Source organism: Natator depressus, chromosome 6, assembly GCF_965152275.1.
Source record: "Natator depressus isolate rNatDep1 chromosome 6, rNatDep2.hap1, whole genome shotgun sequence".
NCBI classification, from domain to species: domain Eukaryota; kingdom Metazoa; phylum Chordata; order Testudines; family Cheloniidae; genus Natator; species Natator depressus.
In genome coordinates, this window is record NC_134239.1 from 24581499 (window position 1) to 24600216 (window position 18718).

The following is an 18718-nucleotide window of genomic DNA, read 5'->3' on the forward strand; positions in this document are numbered from 1 at the left end:
TTTTCCTTCCTTAATATAGTACTTTGCACTTGTCTTTATTGAATTTCATCAACACTTCACCAATTTGTCAGGGTCATTTTGAATTCTAATCCTGTCCTCTAAAGTGCTTGCAATTCCTCCCAGCTTGGTCCTACGGGCAAATTTTATAAGTATACTCTCTATTCTATTATCCAAGTCATTAATGAATATACTGAACAGTACCGGACCCAGGACAAACCCCTGCAGGACCCCATTAGCTACATCCCCCGAGTTTAACACCAAACCATTTATAATTACTCTTTGAATACAGTCCTTCAACCAGTTTTGCACACACCTTACAGTAATTTCATCTAGACCACATTTCCCTAGTTTTCTCATGAGAATATCATATGGGACTTTATCAAAAGCCTTTCTAAAATCAAGATATATTACATTTACAGCTTCTCCTCTATCTACTAGGCCAGTAATCCCATCAAACAAGGAAATTAGGTTGGTGTGGCATGGTTTGTTGTTGACAAAATCCCTGTTGGCTATTACTTGTTGCCCTATTATTCTCAGGGTGTTTACAAATTGATTAATAACTTGTTCCAGTATATTTCCAGGTATTAAAATCAGGCTGACAGATCTATAATTCCCCAGGTCCTCTTTGTTACACTTTTCCCTTCTTCAGTCATCTGGGACCTCACCCATCTTCCCTAAATTCTCAAAGATAATCATTAATTGTTCCAAGTTTGCCTCAATTCGTTCCTGAAGTTCCCTAGGATGAATTTCAGCAAGCCCTGCCAACTTGAATATAGCTAACTTATCTACATATTCTTTAACCTGATCTTTCCCTAGTTTAGTTTGCATTCCTTTCTCCTTGTTGTTAATATTAATAATGTTAGTTATCTGGTCACATTTACCTTTTTAATGAAGACTGAAGCAAAATAGGCATTAAACACCTCAGTCTTCTTGATAATGTCCATTATTAACTCTTCTTTCCTGCTAAGTAGAGGACCTCCTTCATCTTTCTCTTGCTCATAATGTATTTATAGAACCTCTTCTTTATTGTCTTTTATGTAACTCCATTTTGTGCCTCAGCCTTTCTGATTTTGTCCCTACATGCTTCTGCTATTCTTGTGCGCTCATTCTTAGCAATTTGCCCATGTTTTCACTTTTTGTAGGATTTTTTTATTTGTTTTGATTTTCGGTTCATTAAAGAGCCCGTGATAGAGCCATATTGGCCTTTTACTATTCTCCTATCTTTCCTTTGCATCAGGATAATTTGCTGTTGCTCCTTTAATATTGTCTCCTCGAGAAACTGACAGCAATCTTGAACTCCTTTTTCTCCTAGACTTCCTTCCCACAGGACCTTGCCTACCAGTTATCTGAGTTTGTTAAAATCTGCTATTGTCCTTATTCTGCCGTTCTCACTCCTTCCATTCTTTAGAATGAAATCTATCATGTCATGTTTCAGAGTAACAGCCGTGTTAGTCTGTATTTGCAAAAAGAAAAGGAGTACTTGTGGCACCTTAGAGACTAACCAATTTATCTGAGCATAAGCTTGTCATGTCATGATCATTTTCACCCAAATTGCCTTCACCCATCAGATTCACAACCAGTTCCTTCCCTGTTGGTCAGAATCAAATCTAAAATGGCTGTCCCCCTGGTTACTTGCTTCACCTTCTGAAACAAAAAGCTGTCACCAATGCATTCCAAGAACCTATTGGACATTTTGTGTTTTGCCATATTACTTTTTCAACAGATGTCTGGGTGGTTAAAGTCCCCCATTACTACCAGGCCTTGTGTTTTCATGCAGTATTATCTATATTCCTATTAACCCCTTCATGCTGATGATATAGAGCTTTTGCATTAATTGTTTGCTTGGAGAAATTCTAACTTTAACACAAGAGTGAATACAACATTTACCAGGACTGATACATACTGAATTAAATAAATATGTTGTGGGAATTACCTGTGCATCAAGTGAGTAATTCTATGATTAAAATACTTTCTTCTCCTTCTTAGCGTGTGTAAGAACAGGATGTGGAACTGCACCAGTGAACAATGCCTGGGTACGTGCGCTATTTATGGAGATGGGCATTACATCACATTTGATGACAAACGGTTTAGCTTCAACGGAGATTGTGAATACACATTAGTCCAGGTACTGAGCTTTTGTCTTAGCATTACTACTTGTGGAGTCACCTGTATCCTCCATATGGCAATTATCCATCTGCTAACTTCATTTCTCTCTTCAGGACCACTGTGGGAAAAACAGCACAGTCAATGGAACCTTCCGAGTTGTCACTGAAAACATCCCCTGTGGCTCCACTGGGACTACCTGCTCTAAGTCTATTAAAGTCTTCCTTGTGGTGAGTTCCTTTTTTGGTACATTTTTTAAAAGAACAGGTTTATTATGTATTCATTTGAGACTCAGGAGGAGCCCGAAGCTGATTCTTAGTCATTCTTTTGGTTTCTTTTTTCTCCCCATTTTAGGGCTATGAGTTGATACTCAGTGAGGAACACCTTGAAGTGGTAGAAAGAGAAAATGGAAGGCAAATGCCATACCAAGTCCGCTCTATGGGCATATACTTAGTTATTGAGACCAACAATGGACTGATCCTCATGTGGGATAAGAAAACCAGCATCTTCATCAAACTCAGCCCTGATTTCAAGGTAAGGCTTAAGAAGGCAGGAGTTTGCTGCCAACTATCATTGACACAAACGGTGAATTATCATCCCTCTTGAGTGAAAAAGCAATATTGATTGAAATGAAACAGAGTATGGCTGAAAGGCTTGTGTAAAATGATAGGAAGTATGTTTAACCATGTCTCAAAATACAGATGTTAAAGGTAGTGCGTGGTACTATTCTAGAGTTTGTCAACATAGCTATTGATGTGTGAGAAGGGAACTTTGGAAATGGGAACTTTGTCATCCTATTTGCATACCACACTGACTTTTCCATTAGGGAAATGTATTAGGGAGTGGTTCAGCCAGCTTCAGAAATGTATGTAGAAGTATATTCTAATGCCATGAGTTCTTTAGCTAAATAGTACACCAGAATCAAATGTATTTTTCCCACAAATATGGAATGTATTTTAGATTCATACATACAGCCTAGTATTTATGCCAGCCTTGCTAAATTTTATTTCCTCACTTGCCTAGGGTGACATTTTTTGGATGGACAAGCAAAGTATTCATTTTTATCAATGTCATTAATTTTGGTAAAGAGCAAGTGAGTAGATTTTGTGCCTGGAGTGGGCTACTCATTTTCATGACAGTTTTGTAAGGCTGTTTTATCTAAGTATGTCTATTGTATATCTGTACAACACAAGACAAACAAAAGAATATGCAATTAGCTAACTGTAGATTCATCGTCGTAACTCACCAGTGATGGGGCACAATAACCACGCAATTTTCTTATTGTTCAAATTTTTAAATAAATTACTGGGCTTATACCCCTCAGACCAGTCATCAGGTCTTTTTACTGAGGAAAAAAGCAGATTTTTTGGAAAGTATGTTATCTTAGAAAAACAGAGAGAGTTAGGTTATTACCAAACAGTTAGAGATACCATGCAAAATAGGGAATTCCAGAGGTGCTTTTAGTCTGTGATGTTGCTGAAAACTTTCTATCATCCTTTTTGTGCATGTGTGTGTGTACAGGGTCAGGTCTGTGGCCTGTGTGGGAACTACGATGGCAATAGCATTAATGACTTTACCACCAGAAGTCAGTCTGTGGTAGGAGATGTGCTGGAGTTTGGAAACAGCTGGAAAGTGTCTCTTACTTGTCCTGATGCCAATTCTGCAAAGGACCCGTGCTCTACCAACCCTTATAGGAAGTCCTGGTCACAGAGGCAGTGCAGCATTATCAACAGTGAAGTCTTTGCTGCGTGTCACTCTCAGGTATAGCAAATCCTCAGAGCAAAATTCTCCTAAATAACGATGATATTTTTGTATTCCTCAGATGCCTGTGCACTTGACATTGAGTTGTCAGTCCTTACATTCCATTGAATACAAGTGGTCTGCTAGTGTACATATCCTAGACATGGGTGTGAACAAGAGCAACTGGATCCAGCCTCACACCCCAACCTTTGGGTGTTTGGAACCAGCTCTGAATTTTACAACTAAGGCTCATCTCTAATATATACACAACATTGTTGAAGAAACCCATCCCTTTAGAAGACAGGAGTCAGAGCTAATCATGAACTAAATTTTTGACTATCCAGAAATTTCATTTGGGTCCATTTTCTCCCTATTCCAAAAGAACTATCCCCATTGAAGGTTGTTCTCATACATTCTGACACAGGTGCACAATTCATCAGCTAACATATGTTTCACCTTGAATTGTCACAGGTAAATTTCAGGCTGGATTATTCTACCCAACAGGAATGGGCACTGCACCTGTAGAACAATACAACGTTGTTTATTTTACAGGAAGCATTCTTGTTTTTCTTGTGTAAAAGAAGGATAATCTCAAGTCAGTTTGAGTTTTATTTTTAGTGTGGGTTAGTTAATATTTTCCTCGTATGACATGTACAGAACACAAGTGTTACGCCAGCAGACCCCCGTCATCGGTGGGCGGGATCAAACCGGAGTCCTGTGGAGCTTAGTGCATGAGCCTCTACTGCATGAGCTAAAAGCCAACAGGTTGTTAGCAAAGGCTGTAGAGCAAACTCATTAATCTCTCTTTCTAAGTGGTCTCGGTGCCAATAAATGGGACAGAACACCACACCCAGAAGGTATGTGGGTCACACAAGCTCTATCCCTGAGTTAATTATTAACATGCTGGAGTAGCAGGGGAAAAGAATCAGTTTAGATATCAGCAGCTGTTACTAAAGCATATGTAAAACAATGTAGCCTACCTGTGTTATTTGTGTCTTAATTCTTTCCATAGATACAAACCCTAATGTTCAAATATAGTTGTCTGTTTGAGCCCGCATTTTGGGGCTCAAATCTGCAATTGTTTGCAAATCTGCTTATGTGAATGATCAAATGTATGATTTAGACATACTGTTTCAGCATCCACATGGGAAAATTGGGCCTAGTTAGTCTAGCAATGCAAATACAAGAAAATGAAAGTTACAGATTTTGCCTTTTTGTGGCATGTTAATATTCTAGAAGCGTTACTCTGGCAAAGCAAGATGACCCCAGAAAAAGTAAAACTTACATTTACTGCTTTCTTTGTCTAACAGGTTGAACCAACTAAATATTATGAAGCATGTGTGACTGATGCTTGTGCTTGTGACAGTGGGGGAGACTGTGAATGTTTCTGTACAGCAGTAGCTGCATATGCTCAAGCATGTAGTGAATTTGGTGTCTGTGTAGCCTGGAGAACTCCATCAATCTGTCGTGAGTATTAGCCCAGGCTCAATGGAGATAGAAAGAATAATGTATCAGTTTCAAGGCAATTGTTTTGAGAATGTTATTAAATATATTATTAAATATATGACAACAATTAGTTCTCAACCCTGTGTTTCATATCAAACTGGGTTGACAGTTATGCAGTTTCAGCTCTTGATTCATGACTTTCAAGACTACCCAAATGGTATGGCAGTGGTATAATGGAGAGCTATGAAAAAACGGAGGCATTTTGTTCTGAACATGTCTTCTTTTCCTGTTTCCCCTCAGCTATGTTCTGTGATTATTACAACCCAGAAGGGGGATGCGAGTGGCACTACAAGCCTTGTGGAGCCCCCTGCATGAAGACCTGTAGGAATCCAAGTGGAAGATGCCTTCATAAGTTACCAGGTTTAGAAGGTGAAAAGAGCTATGACACAGCACGCTGCTTGCTGTAGAGTGCACAACTGGTTACCGTTTTTTTCCAGCTCAGTCATTGTTGCATCAAATTCTCCCTTCAGATACACCCCATACAATCTTATTTTCTTCAGTGGGTTGCACTGGTATAAATGAGAGCAGAGTTTGGTCTCTGGAGTTTGAAAACATTGTAGGTCTCAGTCCCTGTGGGGTCTCCTAATGGTAATAGTCTGTGCTACATGATAGAACTGTATTAGTATCTTGGTTCATAGGCTAGCATCACATCCACATCTTAGGTGTTAGGGGAGCCTTGTACGCTAAATAATAACACTGTGCCAACCAACAAAGGAGCCATTAACAAGAATCCAGAAGCAGTAGTTCCCTTTTATTTGGAAGGACTCATCATATTATAAGGAAGGCAAGCCAAAGAAAGTCAGCCAGGGGAAGGAGTACAAGTTTGGAAAGCCCTTGTGCCTGAGAAATATAGCCCAAAGTAGAAAAATAAAAAGGAATTACCTTCTGCATAAAGTTCCAGCTTAAACTCTTCCAGCTTATACTCTTTTTTTTGTGTGTGCCTCAGGCTGCTATCCAAACTGTCCAGCAAACAAGCCATATTTCAATGAGGATGAGATGACGTGTGTTGATAACTGTGGCTGTTATGATGCTGAAGGAAACTACCACAAACCAGGAGTGAGCTTCTACTCACGGGACAACTGTCAGTCATGGTAAGGTTTAATGTACAGTCTGACCATGTTAAGGAGAAAAGACCAAATCAGTGTTTGAAAGTTATGCACCGCAGTCCAACGGTGAGGTGGGTTCATGTTGCCTGTGCAAAAGTGACCTCTTATTTTCACATACCAATTTTCGTATTACTAGTGAGCAATTTTTGATTCTGTTGAATTTGTTCTCAGTATCACAGTAAATTCTTCAGCTTAGTGCCCAGAAAAAAATCTGATGTGCTTTATAACCAGGTTTGTTCTATTCTGCAGTCCTCTATCACGGTGATATTCCTATAAAGTCACTCATCACCATGATAGAAGAGTGCAGAATAAAACAAACCTGGTTATGTAATATATAATATAGATTTGTTTCTGGGGTTTATTCTACATCCACATATAATTTAGAGTTCATAACTAATACAATCCAATTATCAGACTTTTTCCTTTTCTAGCCTCCGGGCCAAAACTCATTGGAAGAATGACGAATGTGACAAGTAGCCTCCCTAAAGACTTGTTTCTGTAGTTTCCCATAGCCTTTGACTTCACTCTCACGTAGGAGCTGAGGTCTGATATCAGGGAGATGGTTGGGAAAAGAATGGCAGTCAGAGGAACTGACATGAACTGGCTATAAGGGGGATGGCATAAGAAGAGATTGGTCTAACAGTAAGGGTATGGGAAAGGAATGGACCCTCTTCTTAACCCTCCCTCTGATCCATGCTGCTTCAATGTCAGAACTGGCTTTAGGGAGGAAGAAAAAAGCAGCCTCTAAGCAGGACATGATGCAGGTACTGTGGAGAGGGAGCTGCACCTCCTCTTAACTATTCAGCTTGGAAGAGGTATTTTAATCAGAGCTGTCTATGAGAATATTAGCTGGAATCTAGACAATTACTTCTCTGAACTTCAGTCAAACCCTAATTCAGAATAATTCCGCTTTGGCTTATGATTAGTCTCTGGTATAAATTCAGTGAAAATACCATAACTGTAAAGCGAGTTCATCACCCTTCATGCATCTTCAGGCTCACATTTCTTCCCTGTTATTTCTTTCAGTACATGTACAATGGAAGGCTCAGAGTGCAAGTTTGATGCTGAAGGTAAGTTGGCAAAGAAGATTTATGAATGAAAACACATTCTTGAACTTTTGTTTCATTTGACAGGTAACTAACAATGTCATTCCACCTCTTCTGTTTTACAGCATGTTATTGCTATTATGAAGAACAAAAATATAAATATAAGGATGTCATTTATAACACCACAGATGGGATTGGAGGGTGTTTGAGTGCAACTTGTGACATCAACGGAACAATAACCAGAAAATTCTTTGAATGCAGTGGAATTACAGCTACCACCCCATTCACATTTAGTACAGTTCTACCTACGAGTGCTGCAGGTATTTCTATGCATTTCCCAAAATATCTGAAAAAATCTTGGCATACCTGGGGGGTAAGGGCCTAACTCCTTTAATTGCACATGTTTGTACTATAAGTTGGTAACTTCTACAATAACAGTCAGAAACTCAGCTGGCAGCTCCCCCCTCCCCCCCTTGAGGATTCTCTGCCCAGCTGGTGCGGAGAGATACAGCAGCAGCTTCTACAAATTCTCTCCCTTAGTCCCCACTGTTACCCTGGGTAACACCACCACCAGGTGCTCCCAGAGGAACGATAGTGTGGATAGCTCATCTTTATGCCCTGGATATCCCTGGCTGCCATGAGCATGAAGTAGAGCAGCTTTAAGGGCAGCTCCCAGAGAGCTCTAGACTGGGGGGGGCGGGGCAGGGGAGGGCATCTTTACTACTTCTCCCTATATATATGGTGGACAACAAATAACAATTTTAAAATAAACTAAGCACATTAGTGCAATCTCAAAGCTAAAAAATCCAGTTTAAGGGAACTTTCAAGGTATTTCAGAAAGTCCTTTGACACTCTTCCTGATTGCTAAAGATTTTTGTAAGCAAGCTAGTGCTTTCTTCCAAAAAGCTCATTTACTCCTGCTTGATCCTGCAGTTAATGCATCATGCTGAACATGCAAAAATGACAAATATATCCATAGCATCGTAGAGTAATATCATGAATACAACATGATGAATTCAATGTTGGATCAAGCAGAAGCAACCATTCTGTGGAGAAGATGGTGTTTATTCAACACAAATGTCTCAATAATACCAAGATGCTATAGAAACCTATGTTAAAATAAAGAGAAAAGTTCTAAATGTGACCGTCCTGATTGCCATTGACTTTTGCCTTGCATAGTCACTGTGAAGTGTGTGTACCATTCTGATTGTCTAGAAATCAATTGTAAATTATTACAAAAGAGATAATACAGTGGAAAATCAGGCCCTCTTTTCTTTATTTAAGCTCAGTACCAATGTGGACACAAGAACAAATGGATATAAACTGGCCACCAGGAAGTTTAGACTTCAAATTAGACGAAGGTTTCTAACCATCAGAGGAGTGAAGTTTTGGAATAGCCTTCCAAGGGAAGCCGTGGGGGCAAAAGATCTATCTGGCTTTAAGATTAAACTCGATAAGTTTATGGAGGAGATGGGATAACACGATTCTGGGAATTAATTAATCTTTAAATATTCATGGTAAATAGGCCTAATGGCCTGTGATGGGATGTTAGATGGGGTGGGATCTGAGTTACCCAGGAAAGAATTTTCTGTAGTATCTGGCTGGTGAATCTTACCCATATGCTCAGGGTTTAGCTGATCGCCATATTTGGGGTCGGGAAGGAAATTTTCCTCCAGGGCAGATTGGAAGAGGCCCTGGAGGTTTTTCGCCTTCCTCTGTAGCATGGGGCACGGGTCACTTGCTGGAGGGTTCTCTGTTCCTTGAAGTCTTTAAACCACGATTTGAGGACTTCAATAGCTCAGACATAGGTGAGAGGTTTTTCGCAGGAGTGGGTGGGTGAGATTCTGTGGCCTGCGTTGTGCAGGAGGTAAGACTAGATGATCATAATGGTCCCTTCTGACCTTAGTATCTATGAATCTAGTAGAAAAGAGCCTCTTAAAAATTCATAGACTCCTTTATATATTGAGACATGATACACAAGAGATAACTCTGAATATTTTTAACTGCAAAAGCAGAAAGAAACAGGTGAAGTTTTGAAAACTACACAGGTGATCAAAATTGCTCTTCCAAAACACTTTGCTGGAGGACAGAGTCCAAGATAATAAAGGTCCCCCTTGTGGCCTTAAATGAAATTCTTTGAAAGATTAATACCCTAATCTTTCCAAACACAGTAGGAATAATAAGACATTAGACAGTAATTATTAACAAGAATATTGAATCTCAGGACAAGAAACTATTTTTTTTCTTTCTATCACAGGAACAACAACTACACCATCAGTTACAACAGTGTGTGTTCACAAAGTGTGCGATTGGTCAGAATGGTATGATAGCAGCAATCCAGCACAAGGCTCCAACAATGGAGATTTGGAAACATTTGAAAATATAAGAGCTAAAGGACATAGAGTTTGCAAAACTCCAAGTGCTGTGGAATGCAGAGCACAACAATACCCGGGCATACCACTAAAAAACCTGAACCAAAATGTGACATGTAGCAAAGACATTGGACTCATATGTAATAACGAGGATCAGATTTCAACAATCTGCTACAACTATGAGATCAAAATATTATGTTGTACTTATGTACCATGTGAGTCTACACCATCTACGCCATCAGGAACAACTAGTGCACACCCAACAGTAACAGCTACCTCACTTGAGTCAAAAACGGTTTCAAATCCAACTACTTCAATAAGTTCAGAAGTGCCGATTCCATTCCCACTTCCCACCACGCTTCTACCCCCACTTTCCACTACCGTATCAGTCACCTCCACTGCTTCTCCTCCGACTCCAGGCACAGCAACAGGCTCAACCGGTGCACCACCACGGCCAACAAGCACAATCCCACCTCCGACAGGCACGCGTCCACAACCGTCATTGGGTTCTACCCTTCCTCCTTCCGGACGAACCACCACTGAAGGCACCACACTCCTCTCTACACTGCCAACATCACAGGGAAGCACCACCACGCTTCTACCCCCACTTTCCACTACCGTATCCGTCACCTCCACTGCTAGTCCTCCGACTCCAGGCACAGCAACAGGCCCAACCGGTACACCACCACGGCCAACAGGCACAATCCCACCTGCAACACGCACGCGTCCACAACCTTCACCGGGTTCCACCCTTCCTCCTCCCGGACGAACCACCACTGAAGGCACCACACTCCTCTCCACACGGCCAACATCACAGGGAAGTACCACCACGCTTCTACCCCCACTTTCCACTACCGTATCAGTCACCTCCACTGCTTCTCCTCCAACTCCAGGCACAGCAACAGGCTCAACCGGTACACCACCACGGCCAACAGGCACAATCCCACCTCTGACAGGGACACGTCCACAACCTTCACTGGGTTCCACCCTTCCTCCTCCCGGACGAACCACCACTGAAGGCACCACACTCCTCTCTACACGGCCAACATCACAGGGAAGCACCACCAAGCTTCTACCCCCAGTTTCCACTACCGTATCAGTCACCTCCACTGCTACTCCTCCAACTCCAGGCACAGCAACAGGCTCAACCGGTGCACCACCACTGCCAACAACCAGAATCCCACCTGCGACAGGCACACGTCCACAACCTTCACCGGGTTCCACCCTTCCTCCTTCCGGACGAACCACCACTGAAGGCACCACACTCCTCTCTACACGGCCAACATCACAGGGAAGCACCACCACGCTTCTACCCCCACTTTCCACTACCATATCAGTCACCTCCACTGCTTCTCCTCCAACTCCAGGCACAGCAACAGGCTCAACCGGTACACCACCACAGCCAACAGGAACAATCCCACCTCTGACAGGCACACGTCCACAACCTTCACCGGCTTCCACCCTTCCTCCTCCCGGACGAACCACCACTGAAGGCACCACACTCCTCTCTACACGGCCAACATCACAGGGAAGCACCACCACGCTTCTACCCCCACTTTCCACTACCGTATCAGTCACCTCCACTGCTACTCCTCCAACTCCAGGCACAGCAACAGGCTCAACGGGTGCACCACCACTGCCAACAACCAGAATCCCACCTGCGACAGGCACACGTCCACAACCTTCACCGGGTTCCACCCTTCCTCCTTCCGGACGAACCACCACTGAAGGCACCACACTCCTCTCTACACGGCCAACATCACAGGGAAGCACCACCACGCTTCTACCCCCACTTTCCACTACCGTATCAGTCACCTCCACTGCTTCTCCTCCGACTCCAGGCACAGCAACGGGCTCAACCGGTACACCACCACGGCCAACAGGCACAATCCCACCTCTGACAGGCACACGTCCACAACCTTCACTGGGTTCCACCCTTCCTCCTCCCGGACGAACCACCACTGAAGGCACCACACTCCTCTCTACACGGCCAACATCACAGGGAAGCACCACCACGCTTCTACCCCCAGTTTCCACTACCGTATCAGTCACCTCCACTGCTACTCCTCCAACTCCAGGCACAGCAACAGGCTCAACCGGTGCACCACCACTGCCAACAACCAGAATCCCACCTGCGACAGGCACACGTCCACAACCTTCACCGGGTTCCACCATTCCTCCTTCCGGACGAACCACCACTGAAGGCACCACACTCCTCTCTACACGGCCAACATCACAGGGAAGCACCACCATGCTTCTACCCCCACTTTCCACTACCATATCAGTCACCTCCACTGCTTCTCCTCCAACTCCAGGCACAGCAACAGGCTCAACCGGTACACCACCACAGCCAACAGGAACAATCCCACCTCTGACAGGCACACGTCCACAACCTTCACCGGCTTCCACCCTTCCTCCTCCCGGACGAACCACCACTGAAGGCACCACACTCCTCTCTACACGGCCAACATCACAGGGAAGCACCACCACGCTTCTACCCCCACTTTCCACTACCGTATCAGTCACCTCCACTGCTACTCCTCCAACTCCAGGCACAGCAACAGGCTCAACGGGTGCACCACCACTGCCAACAACCAGAATCCCACCTGCGACAGGCACACGTCCACAACCTTCACCGGGTTCCACCCTTCCTCCTTCCGGACGAACCACCACTGAAGGCACCACACTCCTCTCTACACGGCCAACATCACAGGGAAGCACCACCACGCTTCTACCCCCACTTTCCACTACCGTATCAGTCACCTCCACTGCTTCTCCTCCGACTCCAGGCACAGCAACGGGCTCAACCGGTACACCACCACGGCCAACAGGCACAATCCCACCTGCGACAGGCGCGCATCTACAACCTTCACCGGGTTCCACCCTTCCTCCTCCCAGACGAAGCACCACTGAAGGCAGCAGACTCCTCTCTACACGGCCAACATCACAGGGAAGCACCACCACGCTTCTACCCCCACTTTCCACTACCATATCAGTCACCTCCACTGCTTCTCCTCCAACTCCAGGCACAGCAACAGGCTCAACCGGTACACCACCACAGCCAACAGGAACAATCCCACCTCTGACAGGCACACGTCCACAACCTTCACCGGCTTCCACCCTTCCTCCTCCCGGACGAACCACCACTGAAGGCACCACACTCCTCTCTACACGGCCAACATCACAGGGAAGCACCACCACGCTTCTACCCCCACTTTCCACTACCGTATCAGTCACCTCCACTGCTACTCCTCCAACTCCAGGCACAGCAACAGGCTCAACGGGTGCACCACCACTGCCAACAACCAGAATCCCACCTGCGACAGGCACACGTCCACAACCTTCACCGGGTTCCACCCTTCCTCCTTCCGGACGAACCACCACTGAAGGCACCACACTCCTCTCTACACGGCCAACATCACAGGGAAGCACCACCACGCTTCTACCCCCACTTTCCACTACCGTATCAGTCACCTCCACTGCTTCTCCTCCGACTCCAGGCACAGCAACGGGCTCAACCGGTACACCACCACAGCCAACAGGCACAATCCCACCTGCGACAGGCACACGTCCAGAACCTTCACCGGGTTCCACCCTTCCTCCTCCCGGGCGAACCACCACTGAAGGCACCACACTCCTCTCTACACGGCCAACATCACAGGGAAGCACCACCACGCTTCTACCCCCACTTTCCACTACCATATCAGTCACCTCCACTGCTTCTCCTCCAACTCCAGGCACAGCAACAGGCTCAACCGGTGCACCACCACTGCCAACAACCAGAATCCCACCTGCGACAGGCACACGTCCACAACCTTCACTGGGTTCCACCCTTCCTCCTTCCGGACGAGCCACCACTGAAGGCACCACACTCCTCTCTACACAGCCAACATCACAGGGAAGCACCACCATATCAGTCACCTCCACTGCTTCTCCTCCAACTCCAGGCGGAGCAACAGGCTCAACCAGTGCACCACCACTGCCAACAGGCACAATCGCAACTGCGACAGGCACGCGTCCACAACCTTCACCGGGTTCCACCCTTCCTCCTTCCGGACAAACCACCACTGAAGGCACCACACTCCTCTCTACACGGCCAACATCACAGGGAAGCACCACCACGCTTCTACCCCCACTTTCCACTACCGTATCAGTCACCTCCACTGCTACTCCTCCAACTCCAGGCACAGCAACAGGCTCAACCGGTGCACCATCACTGCCAACAACCAGAATCCCACCTGCGACAGGCACACGTCCACAACCTTCACTGGGTTCCACCCTTCCTCCTTCCGGACGAACCACCACTGAAGGCACCACACTCCTCTCCACACAGCCAACATCACAGGGAAGCACCACCACGCTTCTACCCCCACTTTCCACTACCGTATCAGTCACCTCCACTGTTTCTCCTCCAACTCCAGGCACAGCAACAGGCTCAACCGGTACACCACCACGGCCAACAGGCACAATCCCACCTGCGACACACACGCGTCCACAACCTTCACCGGGTTCCACCCTTCCTCCTTCCGGACGAGCCACCACTGAAGGCACCACACTCCTCTCTACACAGCCAACATCACAGGGAAGCACCACCACGCTTCTACCCCCACTTTCCACTACCGTATCAGTCACCTCCACTGCTTCTCCTCCGACTCCAGGCACAGCAACGGGCTCAACCGGTACACCACCACGGCCAACAGGCACAATCCCACCTGCGACAGGCACACGTCCACAACCTTCACCGGGTTCCACCCTTCCTCCTCCCGGACAAACCACCACTGAAGGCACCACACTCCTCTCTACACGGCCAACATCACAGGGAAGCACCACCACGCTTCTACCCCCACTTTCCACTACCATATCAGTCACCTCCACTGCTTCTCCTCCAACTCCAGGCACAGCAACAGGCTCAACCGGTGCACCACCACTGCCAACAACCAGAATCCCACCTGCGACAGGCACACGTCCACAACCTTCACCGGGTTCCACCCTTCCTCCTCCCGGGCGAACCACCACTGAAGGCACCACACTCCTCTCTACACGGCCAACATCACAGGGAAGCACCACCATGCTTCTACCCCCACTTTCCACTACCGTATCAGTCACCTCCACTGCTTCTCCTCCAACTCCAGGCACAGCAACAGGCTCAACCGGTGCACCACCATTGCCAACAACCAGAATCCCACCTGCGACAGGCACACGTCCACAGCCTTCACTGGGTTCCACCCTTCCTCCTTCCGGACGAACCACCCCTGAAGGCACCACACTCCTCTCCACACGGCCAACATCACAGGGAAGCACCACCATGCTTCTACCCCCACTTTCCACTACCGTATCAGTCACCTCCACTGCTTCTCCTCCGACTCCAGGCACAGCAACGGGCTCAACCGGTACACCACCACGGCCAACAGGCACAATCCCACCTGCGACACACACGCGTCCACAACCTTCACCGGGTTCCACCCTTCCTCCTTCCGGACGAGCCACCACTGAAGGCACCACACTCCTCTCTACGCAGCCAACATCACAGGGAAGCACCACCATGCTTCTACCCCCACTTTCCACTACCGTATCAGTCACCTCCACTGCTTCTCCTCCAACTCCAGGCGGAGCAACAGGCTCAACCGGTGCACCACCACTGCCAACAACCAGAATCCCACCTGCGACAGGCACACGTCCACAACCTTCACCGGGTTCCACCCTTCCTCCTCCTGGACGAACCACCACTGAAGGCACCACACTCCTCTCTACACGGCCAACATCACAGGGAAGCTCCACCACGCTTCTACCCCCACTTTCCACTACCGTATCAGTCCACTCCACTGCTTCTCCTCCAACTCCAGGCACAGCAACAGGCTCAACCGGTGCACCACCACTGCCAACAGGCACAATCCCACCTGCGACAGGCACACGTCCACAACCTTCACCGGGTTCCACCCTTCCTCGTCCCGGACAAACCACCACTGAAGGCACCACACTCCTCTCTACACGGCCAACATCACAGGGAAGCACCACCACGCTTCTACCCCCACTTTCCACTACCGTATCAGTCACCTCCACTGCTTCTCCTCCAACTCCAGGCACAGCAACAGGCTCAACCGGTGCACCACCACTGCCAACAACCAGAATCCCACCTGCGACAGGCACACGTCCACAACCTTCACCGGGTTCCACCCTTCCTCCTCCCGGGCGAACCACCACTGAAGGCACCACACTCCTCTCCACACGGCCAACATCACAGGGAAGCACCACCACGCTTCTACCCCCACTTTCCACTACCGTATCAGTCACCTCCACTGCTTCTCCTCCGACTCCAGGCACAGCAACGGGCTCAACCGGTACACCACCACGGCCAACAAGCACAATCCCACCTCTGACAGGCACACGTCCACAACCTTCACCGGGTTCCACCCTTCCTCCTCCCGGACGAACCACCACTGAAGGCACCACACTCCTCTCTACACGGCCAACATCACAGGGAAGCACCACCACGCTTCTACCCCCACTTTCCACTACCGTATCAGTCACCTCCACTGCTACTCCTCCAACTCCAGGCACAGCAACAGGCTCAACCGGTGCACCACCACTGCCAACAACCAGAATCCCACCTGCGACAGGCACACGTCCACAACCTTCACCGGGTTCCACCCTTCCTCCTTCCGGACGAACCACCACTGAAGGCACCACACTCCTCTCTACACGGCCAACATCACAGGGAAGCACCACCACGCTTCTACCCCCACTTTCCACTACCGTATCAGTCACCTCCACTGCTTCTCCTCCGACTCCAGGCACAGCAACGGGCTCAACCGGTACACCACCACGGCCAACAGGCACAATCCCACCTGCGACAGGCACACGTCCACAACCTTCACCGGGTTCCACCCTTCCTCCTCCCGGACAAACCACCACTGAAGGCACCACACTCCTCTCTACACGGCCAACATCACAGGGAAGCACCACCATGCTTCTACCCCCACTTTCCACTACCATATCAGTCACCTCTACTGCTTCTCCTCCAACTCCAGGCACAGCAACAGGCTCAACCGGTGCACCACCACTGCCAACAACCAGAATCCCACCTGCGACAGCCACACGTCCACAACCTTCACCGGGTTCCACCCTTCCTCCTCCCGGGCAAACCACCACTGAAGGCACCACACTCCTCTCTACACGGCCAACATCACAGGGAAGCACCACCATGCTTCTACCCCCACTTTCCACTACCGTATCAGTCACCTCCACTGCTTCTCCTCCAACTCCAGGCACAGCAACAGGCTCAACCGGTGCACCACCATTGCCAACAACCAGAATCCCACCTGCGACAGGCACACGTCCACAACCTTCACTGGGTTCCACCCTTCCTCCTTCCGGACGAACCACCCCTGAAGGCACCACACTCCTCTCCACACGGCCAACATCACAGGGAAGCACCACCACGCTTCTACCCCCACTTTCCACTACCGTATCAGTCACCTCCACTACTTCTCCTCCGACTCCAGGCACAGCAACAGGCTCAACCGGTGCACCACCACTGCCAACAACCAGAATCCCACCTGCGACAGGCACACGTCCACAACCTTCACTGGGTTCCACCCTTCCTCCTCCCGGACGAACCACCACTGAAGGCACCACACTCCTCTCTACACGGCCAACATCACAGGGAAGCTCCACCACGCTTCTACCCCCACTTTCCACTACCGTATCTGTCACCTCCACTGCTTCTCCTCCAACTCCAGGCACAGCAACAGGCTCAACCGGTACACCACCACGGCCAACAGGCACAATCCCACCTGCGACACACACGCGTCCACAACCTTCACCGGTTTCCACCCTTCCTCCTTCCGGACGAGCCACCACTGAAGGCACCACACTCCTCTCTACACTGCCAACATCACAGGGAAGCACCACCACGCTTCTACCCCCACTTTCCACTACCGTATCAGTCACCTCCACTGCTACTCCTCCAACTCCAGGCACAGCAACAGGCTCAACGGGTGCACCACCACTGCCAACAACCAGAATCCCACCTGCGACAGGCACACGTCCACAACCTTCACCGGGTTCCACCCTTCCTCGTCTCGGACAAACCACCACTGAAGGCACCACACTCCTCTCTACACGGCCAACATCACAGGGAAGCACCACCACGCTTCTACCCCCACTTTCCACTACCATATCAGTCACCTCCACTGCTTCTCCTCCAACTCCAGGCACAGCAACAGGCTCAACCGGTGCACCACCACTGCCAACAACCAGAATCCCACCTGCGACAGGCACACGTCCACAACCTTCACCGGGTTCCACCCTTCCTCCTCCCGGACGAACCACCACTGAAGGCACCACACTCCTCTCTACACGGCCAACATCACAGGGAAGCACCACCACGCTTCTACCCCCACTTTCCACTACCGTATCAGTCACCTCCACTGCTTCTCCTCCAACTCCAGGCACAGCAGCTGGCTCAACCGGTGCACCACCACTGCCAACAACCAGAATCCCACCTGCGACAGGCACACGTCCACAACCGTCATCAGGTTCCACCTTTCCTCCTCCCGAACGAACCACCACTGAAGGCACCACACTCCTCTCTACACTGCCAACATCACAGGGAAGCACCACCACGCTTCTACCCCCACTTTCCACTACCGTATCCGTCACCTCCACTGCTAGTCCTCCGACTCCAGGCACAGCAACAGGCCCAACCGGTACACCACCACGGCCAACAGGCACAATCCCACCTGCAACACGCACGCGTCCACAACCTTCTTCGGGTTCCACCCTTCCTCCTCCCGGACGAACCACCACTGAAGGCACCACACTCCTGTCTACACTGCCAACATCA

General features: G+C 48.3%; 1 protein-coding gene across 1 annotated transcript in view; it reads left to right on the forward strand.

Annotated features, from left to right (window-relative positions):
- The window catches only part of LOC141989737 (uncharacterized), an 80006-nt gene that overhangs the window by 44245 nt on the left and 17043 nt on the right, over positions 1-18718 (forward strand). The window contains exons 21-35 of the mRNA XM_074956663.1: positions 1987-2125; positions 2220-2333; positions 2458-2637; positions 3625-3864; positions 5154-5310; positions 5590-5718; positions 6296-6440; positions 7482-7525; positions 7627-7821; positions 9759-11261; positions 11478-12251; positions 12772-12920; positions 13571-14315; positions 15006-16253; positions 17139-18581. Coding sequence (XP_074812764.1) covers positions 1987-2125; positions 2220-2333; positions 2458-2637; positions 3625-3864; positions 5154-5310; positions 5590-5718; positions 6296-6440; positions 7482-7525; positions 7627-7821; positions 9759-11261; positions 11478-12251; positions 12772-12920; positions 13571-14315; positions 15006-16253; positions 17139-18581 — 7205 coding nt within the window. The remainder of the gene's footprint in view (positions 1-1986; positions 2126-2219; positions 2334-2457; positions 2638-3624; positions 3865-5153; positions 5311-5589; positions 5719-6295; positions 6441-7481; positions 7526-7626; positions 7822-9758; positions 11262-11477; positions 12252-12771; positions 12921-13570; positions 14316-15005; positions 16254-17138; positions 18582-18718) is intronic.